We start from the raw sequence: 19,162 nt of genomic DNA, 5'->3' as shown, positions 1-19,162 counted from the left end.
CCCGCTCTCCTAGAGGAGAGGGGAAGAAACCACAGAACGTTCCTGACTCAGCACCCCAGTCTGATGGCGCAATATTTATGTTTGTGTACCTAGCACTTCGGTGCTACAGGGGGTGGGGAGGTTGGAGCGCTTCACTAGGGCCCAGGATGAGGCTGACCGCATGGGGTCTCCCCAAACCTTTGTCCAGGTCCTGAAAATCCTCTTAAATCGCTGTAGGATTGTATTTCAAGACCAGCTCACGTTGATGGCAAGAACCAGGGCCCCGGGGCTGGACCGGGCTCCTGTTCCCAGTTGCAGTCCCCAGCCCAGCGCTTAGTAGGCGCTCAAACAGTACATATTTAGGGACTAAAAGAAAATCCCCAGAAGAAGGGAATGGTAACCCACTCCAGTATTCTTGCCTGGGAAATCCTATGGACAGAGGAGCCTAGTGGGCTCCAGTCCATGAGGTCGCAAAGAGTCTGAAAAAACCACCACAAAGAGATGAAGCCGCTCAGTCTTAGGTAAACGTGACCAGAAACGTGTCTGGCGGCCCCCGGGGGCGGGGGGGGCGCTGTCGATCCGCAGTGGGGGCTCGCCTCACTAAAAGCCGAACGCCGGCAATCCACAACCGCACCTTGCGACCCCCACCCTCATTTCAGACCCCTGACCCGCCTTCCTAGGCTCACAACCACGTAAGGACCGCATGACTAGGATTGACATTTTTCTGCCTGGGGTTTGGTTGGACGGCATTTTACTTGTTAAATGTACATTTTAAAGTAACTGGAAAGCCTGGGGAACACGAATGTATTTCCCTGAACACTTCCATCCCAACCTACCCCGGTTGTTCTTGGGTGGACAAACTCAATTTTTCTCCGACCCTCATTTCAGTCTCCTCTCGGTCCCCTCACCCCCGGCAATGCGATACTGGGCAAGTATAAATCGCTTCTCCTCGGAACCCCGTGTTTCCTCGCCTGCTGGGTACGAGGAAATGAGAGAAAGGGGCGCATGTGTATCCAGCAACAAAGGAAACCCCTTTCGGCTCCGGTCGGCGGAGGACGGAGGAGCCGGCGCCGGGAAGCAGCGCGGTGGAGTGGGAGGAGGGGAGGGGAGGCGGGGGCCCGTGGCACGCGGCCCGGGTCTCCCAGGCACTCGCACACGGGAGTCAGCCCTCGGCTGGCAGAGCCCAACCCTCTCCCTTCCCCGCTGGGCCCGGAGAGTGGCGCGGACCAGCTCCCTAGGGACGCGCCAGGCGCAAGTCGGACGGCCGGACGGCCGGGCGGGGGCCGGAGCCCGAGCAAGAGCTTAGCCAGCGGACCCCACTCGGAGGCCGCTGACGTCTTCGCCTTTGGCTGCTCCGGCGCCAAACCGGGCAAGGCGGGTGACGTCACCATACCAGTCACGTGACCGTCATTCAAACAAACAATCCCCTCCCCCACAGCGAGCGCGCACCCGCGCGCGCGCGCCCCGCCCCGCGCCGCCCCGCCTGCTTACGCGGAGCCACGATATAAACGCTCTCCGCCGGGTCGGGCTCGCTGCGAAAGACTTCGGGGCTCTGGGTGAACCGCGGGTGGAAGAGCCGTAGGGAGAGCAACAAGGAAGCCGAGGCGGTCGAGAGTCCCACACAACGACCCCTCGCTCGGTCCAAAGGCAGTTTGGGTTTGGCGTAAAGAAAACCGGGGTCGGGCTTTTCCTCGAAAGCCATCGCCCTGCTGTTCGCTTCCCGGGACAAAGAACACAGGACGACTTGCACGCTGGGGGCGCTGGGGCCGGCCATGGTCATGGAAGTGGTCTCTCTGGACGCCGGAGGCCTCCGGACGCTGCTGAGGGAGCGCGCGGCGCAGTGCTTGCTGTTGGACTGTCGCTCCTTCTTCGCTTTCAACGCCGGCCACATCGCCGGCTCGGTCAACGTGCGCTTCAGCACCATCGTGCGTCGGCGGGCCAAGGGCGCCATGGGTCTGGAGCACATCGTGCCCAACGCCGAGCTGCGCGGCCGCCTGCTGGCCGGCGCCTACCACGCCGTGGTGCTGCTGGACGAGCGCAGCGCCGCGCTGGACTGCGCCAAGCGCGACGGCACCCTGGCCCTGGCCGCCGGGGCGCTCTGCCGCGAGGCGCGCAGCGCGCAAATCTTTTTGCTCAAAGGTACGCCTTCGGGGACGTTCAGGGGCGGGCCGCACGCCCTCCGCCGTCTGGTTCTCAGCTCCGGGGGGGCTGCTCCACCTGGAGCGCTTGGACGCCTGAGTCGCTTTGTGGGAACTTGTTGGCTTTGTTTAGCTCTAGGAACAAAGACTCGCCTGGGGCTCTCCGGGCTAAACTTCCAGCCCTGGTGGATGGGGAAGTTGTCTGAAGGCACCCTGTCTCGGCGGTATTAATGGAAAAAAATGTGTCTCTTTGTGTTCCCAGGAGGATATGAAGCTTTTTCTGCTTCCTACCCGGAGCTGTGCAGCAAACAGTCGACCCCCATGGGGCTCAGCCTTCCCCTGAGTACTAGTGTCCCTGACAGCGCTGAATCGGGGTGCAGTTCCTGCAGCACCCCGCTCTACGATCAGGTTAGTAGGGGGCTGTGCCGGAAGGGAGAAGGAACAGCTGGCAAAGGTGGCAGAGCTGCGCTAGTGAAAATATAGAAAGTGACGTGCAGCTTTATTTATAACAGGGGACACAGGGAGATTTCATTTATCCCATGGTTAAATGGTATGATGGAGCGGAGCCTCTAGTTGTGGGCAATACAGAAATTAGCTTGTTGGCCCTGCCTAGGCAAATGGGTTTAGACCCCTGTTTATTTACACTCTTTTAACAACAGTGCTGTGAGGTTCACCCAATATTGAAACTAACTTGTCCAGCAGGGAGGTTTTGTGGATGTGGGCACCACCATTGACGTTGAACAAAGCTTGACAAGCGTTGGATGTTTCTGGATTTCAGGGTGGCCCAGTAGAGATCCTGCCCTTTCTGTACCTGGGCAGTGCCTATCATGCTTCCCGCAAGGACATGCTGGATGCCTTGGGTATCACTGCCTTGATCAACGTCTCTGCGAACTGTCCCAACCATTTCGAGGGTCACTACCAGTACAAGAGCATCCCCGTGGAGGACAACCACAAGGCGGACATCAGCTCCTGGTTCAATGAGGCAATTGACTTCATAGGTAAGTGGAGCAGATGCTTGGGACTTTGCCACACTCCTTCTGTTTTAGTGACTGAGACTAAACTCCATGGCAAGAACTTGAGCGACATAGTTTTAAGCTTTCCTCTAGACATTAAAATCAGTCTGGCATGGGCAGCATCCCTGCAAAGTACGGGTTCAATGTCCCACTTTATAAATTAGCAAACTGAATCTCAGGTTGAATTGATCTGTCCAATATCAATCTGCTTAGTGGCGATGCTTTGCCTGGGTTTAAATCCCCGGATGTTTAAATCCACCGTGCCCACATTGCCTTCACGGACAGTATGTCTGTGATGACATGAGGTGATATTGACTGTACTGGACAGGACACATGTGACATTTCTTAGACACCTGGGGTTGGTTGGAGTCACTCTCCTGGGCTGTCAAATAACCAGCTGCCCTGTTCTCCAGACTCCATCAAGAATGCTGGTGGAAGGGTGTTTGTGCACTGCCAGGCGGGCATTTCCCGATCGGCCACCATCTGCCTCGCTTACCTCATGAGGACTAATCGAGTCAAGCTGGATGAGGCCTTTGAGTTTGTGAAGCAGAGGAGAAGCATCATCTCCCCCAACTTCAGCTTCATGGGCCAGCTGCTGCAGTTTGAGTCGCAGGTCCTGGCCCCCCACTGCTCGGCAGAGGCGGGGAGCCCCGCCATGGCTGTACTTGACTGCAGCACCTCCACCACCACCGTCTTCAACTTCCCGGTCTCCATTCCCGTCCACCCCACAAACAGTGCATTGAGCTACCTTCAGAGCCCTATCACGACCTCTCCCAGCTGCTGAAAAGCCACGGGAGGCGATCTTCACAACCCACCGGGATTCCAGGCTCCTGGAAAGTGGACATGCAATAAACTCCAGGGAAGGGGGCTCGTGAGGGCTGGTCCTTATTTATTTAATTTCACCCAAGTTCCACTGGGTTCCTGAGCAGTTGTAATGATGACTTCACGCCAAGATGTTTGCTGAACTCAGCACATTCCGGGACCAACATACAGTGGGTACATCAAGTCCCTTGGACAGAAAGGGGCAGAAGAGAGAGGACTCAAGTGTGAGAGCCGATTTCTTTGTTCTTGTCCCTGTTTCCTGAAGACACTTTTCATGCTTGACATACCTACCAGTATTACCATTCCCGACAACACGTACACATATGAGAATATACTTTGTTTTATTTATTTTTGTGTAGGCGGTTCACCTTCACAAATGTCAGTGTCTACTCCTAGAAGAACCAAATACCTCAATTTTTGTGTTTGAGTACTGTAATGTCCTGTAAATATATCCTAAGCAGGTTTGTTTTCAGCACTGGAAAGCACCAGTGTTGATTTTGTTTTGTTTTTTTAAGTTGCCAACAGTTGTATGTTTGCTAATTATTTATGACCTGAAATAATATATATCTTCTTCTAAGAAGACATTTTGTTACATAAGGATGACTTTTTTATACAACAGAATAAATTATGGCATTTCTATTGAAATCTCGATGCTTTTCTTGGTCAGCCCCTCTGATTCCTTTCCCGTAACTGAAACAGGGGAAAACAAGGTCCTTCAGAATGTGTTTTGACATCTGATCCCATACTCCTTGGTGGCCCCTCAGTCCCATGAGATGGCTGATTTGCCAGGGTGGTAGACAATGTGATCAACTTTAGAACTAAGCTCTTGGTAATGAATTCAAGTGTCTGCCTATGTTTTTCCCAACATGTCACACAAGGGAACCCAAGTGTACCCAGAGCGAAAGCTAGGAATAAGTGGCCATTTGCTTGGTTGCTTTTTTCATTTAATACCTTCCCCCAGGTTAATCTTAAAAAGCCTCCTTCCCTCCTCTGATCTCTACTAAAGAGATAAAGATAGTTTCCCAGTACATTTGCCACGAGTGTGTTTCTACTGTGTGCAAGGTGGGCTGTGCTTACCTCAGAAAAGATCTGCAAAGGATAGAGACCCAGCGTAGCTAAGTAACACAAGTGGGGGCACTGGGCCCTATGTCTGTTTCCTAATTTTATGGCCTTTTTATTTTATCACTTGCTTCTCACGCGCTCTTTTTCTTTTGAAAAGACCTTTAGTTGTGAAAGGAATACTGAGCACAGTAAGCCAATACAATGCAAACAAGTCACCTGGAGCTCCCACCCCAGCCTGACCCTTATTCTTCTGGAGTCCATTCCCTGGGCATCTCCACACCTGTACCCAGCATTTTTGGTGGCAGCCTCCTTCAGGTCACTTGCTGCCCTGATTTCATAATTTTGTTGAAGAAGATAGACAATTAAATCTGGCTTGCTCTAGGGCAATATTCTGGATTTTCACTATCTTGCCAAGCAGCCCAAAACAGAGAAGGTGTAATTGACTACCAACCGGTAGCCCAGTCTTTAATGTTGAATTAAACAACAGGGAAGCTTCTGGATTGCTGGCCCCTTAGCCTCTGCATTCCTTTGTTTCTGGATAAAGTGCTGTAGGAAGCCAGAAAGCAAACAGCTTATGTTAGTTTTCCAGGGGTTCCCAGGGAGTGGTCTTGGTCCAGCCTCATTGTTCAAGGCCTTGACCTTTCTCCACTGGTTCACCGTGCACCACTTGACTCCCAGGGGCTGAAAGATTCCTGTGTTCCCTGTTCTGAGAACTTACCCTGGGCCGGCAAGTTCATTTCCTTGACTGGGCTTCCGATTACAAGTGTGTTCACGCCTTTCAAAACAAACCATATCCAGTTTTGTTTTGTTTTGTTTTGTTTTGTTTTATCAAACCCTAGACATTTACTGTTGCAAATATCTCCCTTTGTGGAAACGTACCAGGGACTTCAAGTCCACGGCAGATGCCACGGCTGGCATCACTGTGGGCTTGGGCCATCACTTTCTGCTTGGCAGGCATCGGCTGAACCAGAATTAATCTCCAGTGTGATCCACACAGTGGAAAAATACAGTGGCTGCCTAAGGGAGCCGCCAGTGAAAACAATTCACTCACTTACCCCAGTGCAAGCTACTTAACCTCCCTCCAGCCAGGACAGCCAGCATTATAATAACCCCTCCTCTTTGTGTGTTCAATTCCTGGTCTTCAGGCCCTCCAGAAAATGTCACTTTGGGCCTGAGACTGCTTTTCTTAGGAAGGATAAAGTGAAGTGAAGTGAAGCGAAGTTGCTCAGTTCATGTCCGACTCTTTGTGACCATGGACTGTACCCTTCCAGGCCTCTGTCCATGGGATTTTCCAGGCAAGAATACTGGAGTATGTTGCCATTTCCTTCTCCAGGAGATCTTCCCAACCCAGGGATTGAACCCGGGTCTCCTGCATTGTAGGCAGATGTTTTACCGTCTGAGCCACCAGGGAAGTCAAGATAAAAATTACTTAAGATGAGAAGAATGATGCTTAAGCTATTAAAATGTTGCTCAGCTGGGAGACTGACATAGGGACATCTCATTTAATACTGATAAATGTAATAACAGCTGTCAGTTTTAGAACTGGTGTCCTGTGCTAGCCACTGTACTGCTTTCCATAGGATTGAATTTAACCTTTAAAGCAAAATCCATTTTGCAGAGGCGGAAACAGAGGCTCAGAGAGGTGAAGGGACAGCCCTCTGATTGTAGCTCAAAGTCATAGAGCAAATAAATGGCCTTGCAGAGATGGAAACGTGGGTGTGTAAAAAGACTAGGGAAGGAAGCTCCAGTTCAGTCCAAAAGACAGCTCATGGGAGTGAGGAAAAGATGAGTTTTATAGCCAACCAGGCGTCACCATGGTTTTACCCCCATGATATTGAGGTGGAAAAACCATTTATCCCTTTGGGCCTCAGTTTCCTCATCTGTAAAATGAAGATAAAACCTATTGGACTTCACCTGGGAGGGAGAGATAGGCTCTTGAATGCAGAAGTGCCTGGCAGGTTGTGGGCCCTGGGAAAACTTCAGATTCCTTTCCCCTCTCCTGATGACCACTAGCGGTTCTTGGGGCCCAGTTTTCCCACCCAGAAAATGACCAGTTTGCACTGGATCTAATGGGTAAGCTTCCTCCCAGCCCTCTAATTCTAGGACGTAGAATATGCATCAGTGCATACTTTATGCTTTCCTGTGGTTTCCAGGCATCCATTATTCCATTAGGAGACTACCAACCCCAGATGCTTCCACCATATCCTCGCCTTTCTTTGGAATTTTGCAAATCGCAGCTAATTTGCTTTAGACTTGCAGCCTCTGGCCTCGGTTTCCCTCCCTCCCCTGGCTCCTGGCAGATGACATCATGGTGTGTACACCTTTAAGATTATATAAATCTGTGATCACACAGTAGCCTCCGTCCCCATGGAAACACGGAGGAGTTTCCCTTTTGTGAGGAAAGCTGTCATGTCACTTCCTGCTGCTGACAAATCAGTTTAGGAGATTAAAATAAAGGGGGGCGGGGAGGGCGAGAGGTGGCCTCTGAGAACTGCTGGCTCGGTGGTTTCTGGTTGCCATACACAGAGGCAAACAAAGCCGAAGCCGTGTGGGGTGGCCCCGCCCAGCGCCAGCCCCGGCTCAGGTTTCCCACACCTCGCAGGGTGGATCCAGGTCACCCGGGGCTGTTTTTCTCCGCAGGTTGCGTTCTGAGGAGCAGGTGGGAGGGCTGCCCACTTCTGGGGACTTTCCTGGGGCTCTGCAGGGCGAACTTGTTGGAGAAGAGCCTCGGGGTCCACCCAAGCCTCTGCTCCCCTTTATGGGCTCAGGAGGTGTCTTCATCTTCCAAACAAAGGGTGTGGCTAGCTCCACCGTGCGCACAGCTGTGCCCGCCAAGGGAAATAGGGTAGAATCACCTTCTTTTTGTGGCTTTTTAGGTTAAGCAGTAGTCCATTCGTTCCTTTGTTCGTTCATTCATTTTTTTTATTCATTCATTCAACAAATATTTATTGACTCTCTACAAGCCCAGGGATGCTTTAGTGCTAGGTAAAGTTCCTGCTCTCACGTAGCTAACAATGGTGGTGTTGGGGTGTATAAATAATTAGGACATAAGAAGGATGAAGGCTCTGAAGGTGACATATTAAGAGAGGGGGTCCTTTAGATTTTGCTGATCAGGGAGGCCTCTCTGATGGGGTGACTGGTGAACCTAAGACCTGAGTGATATAACCTATTTGAGAGGTAAGCTGGGAAGAGGATTCCAAGCCAGGAGGGCAGTAAAGACCTGAGGTTTGAGAGGGATTTTTGTGGACGGTAGATAAAGCATTTGACTTGGAGTCAGCTAGACCTGAGTTCAAGACCTGCTTCTGCCACTTGTTAGTTTTGTGACTTACTTACTGTGGGTAAGTTACCAAACTCTTTAAGCCTCAGTTTCCCCATCTGTAATATGGGCCAACAACCTCTGACCTTCAAAGGCTTTTAAAGGATTAAATGAAAGGTGGTCACATCTGGGTTCATCAGAGAGGCCTAGGAGAGGCTCACTGTCCTCTGGTGACACAGCTAGTTCCCATTCTGGCCCCATTCTGTCACTTGCCCAGCAGCACCCTTCCCCAGGGAAACGGCAGCGCACTCCAGTGGGATTCTGGAGAATCCCATGGACAGAGGAGCCTGGAGAGCTACGGTCTATGGGGTTGTAAAGAATCGGACATGACTTAGCAACTGAACAACAACAACCCTTCCCTAGAGTCTCCTGGTGAAGGAAAACAGAGAGAAGTGAGTTGTCTGGCCCCATGTCTGGGCCCCAGGACTTACTCTAAGGGTTAGGGAGAAGCGGGTACTTATACATGTTTTCTGAATGATGGAGTGAGTGACCATCCCCTAGAAAGTGCTCAGTAGTTTGGTATCCCCCAAATTCTGAGACTTAGTTTCATATGCCTGAACAACAACTAATAGCTGTATGACCTTGGATTACTTCTCCACTCCACTTTCATCTCTCTAAAGGAGTCATGGAAGTATTTGCTTTACATGGTAGTTGTTAATATTAAATGAAATAATGTATATAAAATATTTTGCACGGTACTCAACACACAATAAACAATAAGTGCTAGCCATTTTAACCATAATTATTATCAACACTACCACCCCCACCTCCATCGTCAGGAAAAAATTTAAAAAGGAAACAAATTTTAATATTTAGCCCGGGGCCTCTCTCCTAACTGCAGACTCCAACAACCTCCTTGACATATCCATTTCTTTGTTAAGGAGACTTCCAAATTTGGCAATTTCAAAAACAAACCTTTGAATTACCCCCAAACCAGCGCCATCTGTGCCCTTCCCATCTTGGTTACTGGCAACTTCATTCTTCCATTAGCTCAGGTCAGAAACTTTGGAGACATCCTTGACTCCTCTCATTTTCTCATAGCATGTGTTTGATTCATCAGTAAATTAAGAAACAGGTCCATTTTTAAACCAAAACAATTTTCAAAATAGACCCGCTTCTCATCAATTCCAAAAACCAGCCCTCTGGTCCAGGTGCCCTCACAAGTTGCCTGCATTGTCACAGTGGCCCCACGGCTGTTCTCCCCTTTTCTGCGCTGCCCCTCTCTGCCTGCCACCAGAGGCTGAAGCTATCCTTCTAGGCTTGCCTATACATAGGACACATCTTTGACGACAAATTCAGTTTTTGCTTCCCTACACATTTTTAAAAATTCACTTTCATTATTGAAAAATGTTTTCATGGGGCAAAGAACTCTAATTTTCAGTCTTACTTCTTTAACCATTTTGAAGGCATATTCCATCATCTTCTGAGTTTTGTTGTCTTTTAGGAAGTCAGCTTACTAACTTAGTGTTGTCCCTCTGAGGGTAACTGGTCTTTTTTCCTCTGGTTGCTTCAGCTTTCTCTCTCTCTCTGTTTACAAGCAGTTCTTGTTACAATGTCTCTATAGTTTTCTTCCTATTTACCTTGCTTATGATGTATAGTTTTTTTCAAATCTGTGGCTTGATGTCTTTCATTAGTCTTGGAAGATTCTGTTACCCTCCACTTTGGTACTTTCACATGTAAACAGCTATTTTAACATCTGTGACTAATAACTCTATGGGTTCTCTTGTGTTGCCTACTGTTTCTTCTGTATTTGTAAAATCGCGTTTTATTCCCGCATATGCCTGGTTATTTTTGATTGTCAGGCTCTGTGTATGAAAAATTTTAGAGATTATTTAAGGCAGTGTTACTTTCTTTTCAAGAGGATTTACTTTGTTGTAGGTGGCTTGGAGGCCTAGGAATCTGAGAAAACCTTAACCCAACCAGAGACAGAGACGGCTTGAGAGGACCTGAAGCTGGACTTTAGACCCTGTGAGGACTGAAATCTTCTTCTAAAGCTGTATTCTTTAGTAGTTCCAGGGCTTCCCTGGTGGCTCAAATGGTAAAGCATCTGCCTGCAATGCAGGAGACCCAGGTTCAATCCCTGGGTCAGGAAGATCCCCTGGAGAAGGGCATGACAACCCACTCCAATGTTCTTGCCTGGAGAATTCCATGGACCATGGAGCCTGGTGGGCTACAGTTCGTGGGGTCTCAAAGAGTGAGACACGACTGAGTGATGAACACTTTCTTAGTAGTTTCAACTAAAAGTTTGGGGAAGTTCCAAGCCCCCTGAGCCCATATTACTTTTTGGGGTAATATATAAGAAAGCCTAGGAGTGGACCAGATTCCTTCCTGGTATGCCCTCAACTTTAATATTTGTCCCATTATACTCATGAGTCTTTTAAAATCTCTGCTCACATTGTTAGTCTTTCAGCCTTCCACTTCAGAACTGGCAGATAACCCTTTGGGGAAAGGAGACACCCAAATCCTATTCTCGTCCCTCAGGGTTTGCCTCTTGATCCCACAATTCCTCACTGCCCTTTTAGTGCTTGGATGTCTTCAATCTGAAATGCTTAAAAATATTTTGTTCAGCTTTCCTAGTCCTCAGCAATAGAGGGATGTGGTCTGTCCAGGAAAGGAGTTAGACTTTTAAAACCCCTCCACAGCACCCATCTCCTTCATAATAAAGGGCAAGTCTTTACAAAGGCTACAAGACTTGACATGACTTGTCTGGCTGATACATCTCTGACCACATCTTCTGCTCCTCTTCCCTTTCAATTATTTCTTCAAGACAAGGTGGCCTTGTTGATCTTCCTCGCACACGCAAAGTTCACTCTTGCTTCAGGGACTCATTCTCTTCCTTCCACCAAACAGACCTCCCTTGAGATCCCTGCAAGGCTGGCTCCCTCACTTCCTTCAGCTCACCTCTTTAATGGGCCATTTCCTGACCTCCACTCCATTTAAACTTAGCAACCACCCTGCCCCACGGCCACCCCATGTACCTTTTTCTGTTTTGTTTCCCCACGTAGCACTTATTACCACCTAACACTGACTTCTTTGTGTATGGTCTCTCTCCCTGCTGGAATGGAAGGCCTTGAGAGCAAGGATCTTGTCTGTCTCGTTCACTGTGGGGTCTTCTGCCCTTACAACAGAGCCTGGCATGTAGTGGGCACTCAGTCAATACACGTGATGAATAAATGAGAGAACTTGGACGGCTCCAGACAATCCCTCTCCTTTCTGGGTGGGTCTTGGGCTCAAGCTAGGGGGAAGTGGTTCTTTTCTGCTCAACCGACTTCTTTCCCTTCCACATGAGGCAATTTCCCTTGGAGAATTTCCAGTAACACAACATTGGTGTGCAACTGATATAAAGCCTATAAAAGCATTTGGTAATCAGGAAATAACGTGAGGGTCCTGGCTCACCCTGGGGCTTCGTTCTCAGGATCAGGGCTGAGACTCTGGCAGGACAGCAATGGGGAGAGCTGCTCAGGGTCTCCATTCTGAGCCCCAACCTCCCACACTTTCCCCCACATTTCCTCCCTCCCATCCAAAGGAGAATTCCCCGCAGTGGGTGCCTCTAATGAGGAGATGGGGTAGTGGGTGATTCATGGGGAAGTCTGTAGCACTGCTTGGGGTGCTTATGACTCACAGCTTCTCATCTAATAAGAGGATTAGATCTCCATACTGAGTCTTCTGGAAATGTCCCTTGTCAAGGTCTCAAGTGACTATTGGGGATTCTCCCCCACAGAGCTCTCAGCAGCACCTTCCCGGCACGCCTCAGTCTGTTCGGCTGTCTGTCTGTTGCTCATTAAGTGCGTATGGAAGGCGCGAAGGCAGGGAGCAGAGGGGAGGAGGGGAGGTGGGGGAGAGGACATCTGACTCTCGCCAGATTATGAGCCACCGAGGGCAGGATCATGCCTTTCTCATTTCTGTGTCCCAACATGAGGCTGGGCTTATAGTTGGGGAAAGGAGTGGTTGGGGAAATGAATGGATATTGGGGGATCTTGAGGGACCTCATTCTAGGATATTGCCAGCCTCCTGCTAGAGCCACATGCAGTGGCAGGCGGGTGGATGTCAGTGCCAGTCAGACTAGGGTTTGGTATTTATTGTGATGACACTGGAGAGTCTAGGGCAGATGGTCCTGGTCGAGATAAGTACCTTAGCCCACAATCCAGGCATGAAAGCTAGAGTTCTGACTGGTACCAGGGCCTCCACTGGACACTGGACGCACAGGAATGGAGAGGACACGGTCCCTGACCTGACCTTGGGTTCTCAAACAGCAAGTGGCAGAGACTGATGGGCTGACCCAGGATTTTAGTGTAACAGTCTGAGAGCTGGTGGTGAGGTGTGGAAAGGACAAGAAAGTGGGGAGATGCAGGGAGGAAAGGGTGGAGGGCAGAAGAAGAAGAAAAGGCTTTCTGCAGGGGATGACCCTTGGGCCCTAGAAGTCTAGGGACATGGGACAGAAAGGAAGCCTGTCCTCGGGGGTATAAGCAGTGGTCTGAAGCCAATTTATTGTTGTTTAATAGATTTTATAGGAGGAAGAAGGGCCCTAGGACTTGTCGCAGGCCGAAACTGCTTGTTCTAGAAGTGAATTCCCAGGAGCATCACGAGAGTCCCTGCACCTGTTCTGTTCTTACACAAAATGGACCAGAGCCCTGTGCCCCACCCAGTGGGCATTTCAAATTGTGGGCACTGTGGGGCCCTAAGTGAGGCCAAGGCCATGGCCCTCAGGGAAGAAAGACTGAAAGGCATTAGCTGGGAGCCTGGCCCCAGCTTCCTCTCCATATTTTAATTGAATGAATTCGTTAGGCTCTTCTCATCAGGGACCTAAAAACTGCGGCGAGTACAGTATTTCATGAAGATGAGACAATATGATTATGACTGCCTTGCCCCCATGGCCCAGAGTCAGCCCTTTGGGTTCCCATTCACATTGATTTGAATGTGACAGGACACAGCATTCAAGCCCAGTTATTGTACTATGAGCTGCTTCTCTGGTGTCAAGGGCCCTGCAGCCTTGAAGAGTCAAGACCTGGGTTCCACTCAGGCCATTGCTCATCCTGGGGACAACTTTATCTCTGATATCTCTGGCCGGAGCTGCAGCTGCTGCTGCTGCCGCCGCCAAGTCACTTCAGTCGTGTCCGACTCTGCGACCGCATAGACGGCAGCCCCTCAGGCTCCCCCGCCCCTGGGATTCTCCAGGCAAGGACACTGGAGGGGGTTGCCATTTCCTTCTCCAAAGCATGAAAGTGAAAAGTGAAAGTGAAGTTGCTCAGTCGTGTCTGACTCTTCGCAACCCCACGGACTGCAGCCTACCAGGCTCCATCCATGGGATTGTCCAGGCAAGAGTACTGGAGTGGGGTGCCACTGCCTTCTCCGCTGGCCAGAGCTCGTGTCCAATATAGCCATGATAGCTCAGGGTCAGAAAAGAAAGATAAGGGAACTCTCATTTATTGAGCACCTCCTGTGACTATTGCTTTCCATATGTGATTGATTCAATGCTCCCATCTAGCCTCTTCATCAGGGTTTATGGTTAGTGCCATGTCATAGATCAGATCAGATCAGTCGCTCAGTCATGTCCGACTCTTTGCAACCCCATGAATCGCAGCATGCCAGGCCTACCTGTCCATCACCAACTCCCGGAGTTCACTCACGTCCATCGAGTCAGTGATGCCATCCAGCCATCTCATCCTCTGTCGTCCCCTTCTCCTCCTGCCCCCAATCCCTCCCAGCATCAGAGTCTTTTCCCTGAGTCAACTCTTCGCATGAGGTGGCCAAAGTACTGGAGTTTCAGCTTTAGCATCATTCCTCCCAAAGAAATCCCAGGGCTGATCTCCTTCAGAATGGACTGGTTGGATCTCCTTGCAGTCCAAGGGACTCTCAAGAGGCTTCTCCAACACCACAGTTCAAAAGCATCAATTCTTCGGCACTCAGCCTTCTTCACAGTCCAACTCTCACATCCATACATGACCACAGGAAAAACCATAGCCTTGACTAGATGAACCTTTGTTGGCAAAGTAATGTCTCTGCTTTTCAGTATGCTATCTAGGTTGGTCATAACTTTCCTTCCAAGGAGTAAGCGTCTTTTAATTTCATGGCTGCAGTCACCATCTGTAGTGATTTTGGAGCCCAGAAAAATAAAGTCTGACACTGTTTCCACTGTTTCCCCATCTCACAAAGGGTAGTAAAAAGTAGAGGGGCCTGAAAAGGCAGAGGATTCACTGAGAGTCACAAGTTGGGCTGAATTCAGTTTCAGGTCCAAGGCCCAAGTTTGGCAGGGCCTTTCCATTGCACCAAGCAAGACAGGGGTGAGTCCTGCCCTCAGTCTGGGTGCCGTCACTCAAAGACTGGGGAAGGTGGGAAGTACTGATGAGGCTTTCACACTCCCAGGGCTCCCGGGAAGTGGGTTGATGTATCCTTGTATTCTCAGCATTTTCAGTAAATTAACAGACCATGATTAAACTGATGAGGGCAGAGATGGCTAATGGCCACTAGTATCTGTTCTTCCTTTTTTCTTTAGTGATAGATTTTTACCCAGGTACACGTCTTACATTTGCCGTCTCTCCTGTAGCCAGGTGCGTCTATTTTAATAAGTCAGGCCTAATGTGTGTGCAACTTCCAGAGAGTATCCTTAAAGATTGTCCTTAAAGACTGCTTTTCTTCCCCTTTTCTTTCTTCTTGTCTGGAATACTGATGTGATGACTGGAGCTGAGGCAGCCAGTTAAAACCATGAAGCATAATGGGAATGATTCGTGCAGAGCATGAATATCTTGCAGAGCAGCAAGATAGGAGTCTGGGTCTCTGAGGACTGTCAGGAGATAATTCTCCATGGAATTTTTATACCTTCTGTGACATGGTTTATACAGAGTCACATCTTTTTGAGAATTTTTAAATGGCAAATAGCCTGAGGGAACGAAGATAGTGTCTTCTTTTGGAACAGAGAACAGATTTGTTCTGAACAGGATAAAGAACAAATGCTGGCTAGATTTTTTAGCAGCCTCCTAGAAGATAATGATTTTCCTAAAGTCAGTGTGTCTCAGCTCTGATACAAACCCATAGCATCCATCTGGGATTACTGCACTGGTCCCATGGAACTTGGGCGGCAAGAGGACCCAACGCAAACAAGAACCTCATGCTGCCCACTGTGCTGTGAGAAATAAACTCCCTTGTCTCTGACCCAGGAGTCCTGTGTCTTCTGTAAGCATCTGTAAAACTTTGGTTGGCTCACTTGTTAGTTTGCAAGTAAGAAAGAATCTCATTGAGCAAAGCAAAATCATTAGCCCTAGTGGGATTTTTTTTTTTCCTTCCTTTTTTCTAATTTCATTGAGATAAATTTTACCTCAATAAATTATATAGATTTGACAAATTATATATATTTGTCAAAAATCACTACACCATATTTTATTTTAATCTTAAAATAAATCTTATGGTGTAGTGATTTTTGACAAATCTATATAATTTTATATATATTTTAATTTTAACAAATGTATACAGAATACCCACTAACACATCCAACATCTAGAGCATATCCATCATCAAAAATTCCCCCATGCCTCTGCCCAATCAATCCCTACCCCAGCCATCTAAGGGTATATCTTTTGTCACCATAAATTAAAATTGTAATCTTAGGGTTTCCTCTAAATGGAATCACACAGTATTCTTTCTGTTGTGTCTGCATTTTTTCAATCAGCATGCTTTTTTTTCTTTTAGCATAGTCCATTTTGTTGTCTGTATCAGTAATTAAAAATTTTTTATTAGATTTTATTTTTTAGAGCAGTTTTAAATTCACAGAAAATTGAGTGGGAAGCACAGAGAGTTCCCATGTACCTTCTTCGCATACAGGCCCCAGACTTCCTGCCTGTCAACATACAGCCCCAGAGTAGGATGTTGTTACAATGATGATACATCGTTACCCAATATCCACAGTTCACATTGGGGATCACTCTTGGCCTTGTACATTGTACAGGTTTGGATAAATATATAATGATGTATCCACCATCACAGTATCTTACAGAGTAGTTTCACTCCCTTAAAAATCCTGTGATCAGGACTTCCCTGTCGGTCCAGTGGTTAAGGCTCCATGCTTCCACGGCAGGGGGCACTCGTTTGATCCCTGGTCAGGGAACTAAGACCCCCTCATGCTACATGCAACAGCAAAAAAAAAAAAATCCTGTGCTTTACCTATTCAGTCCTTCCCCTACCTGGAACCCTCGGAAACCACCGATCCTTTTACTGTCTCTGAGGTTTAATCTCTTCCAGAATGTCACTCCCCCTTCATGGATTACAACCTGGCTATGGTGAAGGGGCTTGCATAACTCAAAGAGCCATGCCCTGCAGGGCCACCCAAAACGGACGGATCATAGTGAAGGGTTCTGACAAAACGTGGTCCACTGAAGAAGAAAATGGAAACCCACTCCAGTATTCTCACCTGGAGAATCCCTTGAACAGAGGAGCCTGGCAGGCTATGGTCCATAGGGCTGCAAAGAGTCAGACATGATCGAAGCAACTTAGCACACAGCACCAGGAGACAACGGAGGACAGCGGAGTCTGGTGTGTTACAGTCCACGGAGTCTTAGAGTCAGACACAACTCATCGACTGAACAACAATAACAACAACAATGTCATTTATGATTATACAGTATGCAGCTCTTTCAAACTGACTTCTTTCACTTACTAATACACATTTAAGTTTTCTGCATGTCTTTTCATGGTTTAATAGCTGAATCATATTCCATTGTCTGGTGTATGACCATTTATTTATCCTTTCACCTACTCAAGGACATCTTGGTTGCTTCCAAGTTTTGGCAATTATGAATACATAATTATAGATATAATTCATAAATAAGTATTATAAATAATCATGAATAAAGCTGCTCTGGGTTTCATGGACATAAGCATTCAGCTTCTTTAGGTGCATAACATGGAGAATGACTGCTGGATTGTGTTGAAAGAGCGTGTTTAGTTTTCTAAGAAACTGACAAATTGTCTTCCAAAGTGGCTGCACCCATTGCCGTCCCACCAGCAATGAATGAGAGTTCCTGTTGCTTCACATCCTTGCCAGCATTTGGTATTGTTCGTGTTTTGGATTTTGGCCATTTTAATGGGTGTGTAGTGGTATTTTTGTTTTTGTTTTTAATTAACTATGGTTCTTGTACAGTATTACATAAGTTACAGGTGTACAATACAGTGAATCAATTTTTAGAGGTTAGACTCCATTTTTGGTTATTTAAAAATATCAACTATATTCCCTGTGTTGTACAATATATCCTTGTATCTTATTTTGATATCTTGTTTTAACTTGTGATTCCCTAGTGACATATGTTGGAGAAGGCAATGGCACCCCACTCCAGTATTCTTGCCTGGAAAATCCCATGGACGGAGGAGCCTGGTGGGCTGAAGTCCATGGGGTCGCTAAGAGTCGGATACAACTGAGCGATTTTACTTTCACTTCTCACTTTCCTGCATTGGAGACGGAAGTGGCAACCCACTCCAGTGTTCTTGCCTGGAGAATCCCAGGGACGGGGAACCCTGGTGGGCTACCATCTATGGGGTCGCACAGAGTCGGACACGACTGAAGTGACTTAGCAGTGACATATGTTGGGTATCTTTCCATATGCTTATTTGCCATACTTATATCTTCTTTGGTAAGCTGTCTGTTCATATCTTTTGCTCATTAAAAAAAAAAAAAATCAGGTTGTGGGAGTTCCCTGGTGGTTCAGTGGATAGGATTCTGCATCTCCACTATAAGGGGGCCCAGGTTCTAACCCCGGTCAGGGAACTAAGATCCCACATGTCAGGCAGCACAATAAAAAAAAAGAAAAAAAAATCAGGTTGTTTTCTTACCATTGAGTTTTAAGATGTTTGTATGTGTATTTTGGATAACAGCCTTTTATCTCCCAGCCTGTGGCTTGTCTTCTCTTTCTCTGGAATCTGGTGAGAGTTTTTGTGTGTGAGAAAACTCTATTCTATATTCCTGTTGTTCAAACCACTGTTATACTGGACTTTTCTTGCTGCTGCTGCTAAGTTGCTTCAGTCGTGTCCGACTCTGTGTGACCCCATAGACGGCAGCCCACCAGGCTCCCCCGTCCCTGGGATTCTCCAGGCAAGAACACTGGAGTGGGTTGCCATTTCCTTCTCCAATGCATGAAAGTGAAAAGTGAAACGGAAGTCACTCAGTCGTGTCTGACTCTTAGCGATCCCATGGACTGCAGCCTACCAGGCTCTTCCATCCATGGGATTTTCCAGGCAAGAGTACTGGAAGGTGCCACTGCCTTCCCTGGGACTTTTCTTGCACCTGACCCTGACTGTGACTAACGCCTGAAGTCACACTTCTGCTTAGAACCTTGCAGTGACTTCCAATCATACCCAGAATAAAAGCCCAGATCTTTCCCTGGCTTCCATGGACTCAGTTAGCCTGGTCCCTGGCAGAACAGTTAAAAGAGAGGTCCCTGAAGCCAGTGTTCAAACTCTGTCATCTTGGGGAAGTTATTTACCTTTTTGGTGCCTCAGTTTCTTCATCTGTATAACGGATTAATAATAGGAATACTTCCTCAAGTTGTGGGGCTCAGCGAGTTCCTATGTAACATGGTGTCTGGCACATGACGAGTGCCCCATACGTATTGCTACTGGCAGAGCCCCTCTTCCCCACACCACCTCCACTTTCTTTCTGAATCTCCTCTATTCTCTTTCATTTACTTCAATAAACAGATTGTGTTTTCCCACTGCAGAACATTTGTACCCTTCCCTCTACCTGGAACTCAAACCTGCACGCCCAACACACACTCACACCCACACTCACACACCCACACACACTCACCTGCAGTCACACACCCACACAGACTCAAACACGCACACATATC

General features: G+C 48.1%; 1 protein-coding gene across 1 annotated transcript; it reads left to right on the top strand.

The window, feature by feature from the left end:
• Positions 1-1,453: 1,453 nt before the first annotated feature.
• Positions 1,454-4,597, top strand: DUSP1 (dual specificity phosphatase 1). The gene is made up of 4 exons (XM_061393221.1): positions 1,454-2,118; positions 2,380-2,525; positions 2,896-3,115; positions 3,544-4,597. The coding sequence occupies exons 1-4, from the start codon at positions 1,752-1,754 to the stop codon at positions 3,912-3,914; spliced, it is 1,104 nt and encodes a 367-aa protein (XP_061249205.1). The 5' UTR covers positions 1,454-1,751; the 3' UTR covers positions 3,915-4,597.
• Positions 4,598-19,162: the final 14,565 nt, after the last annotated feature.

Source organism: Bos javanicus, chromosome 20 (assembly GCF_032452875.1).
Source record: "Bos javanicus breed banteng chromosome 20, ARS-OSU_banteng_1.0, whole genome shotgun sequence".
NCBI classification, from domain to species: Eukaryota; Metazoa; Chordata; class Mammalia; order Artiodactyla; family Bovidae; genus Bos; species Bos javanicus.
This window is presented reverse-complemented; position numbering and strand designations above follow the sequence as displayed.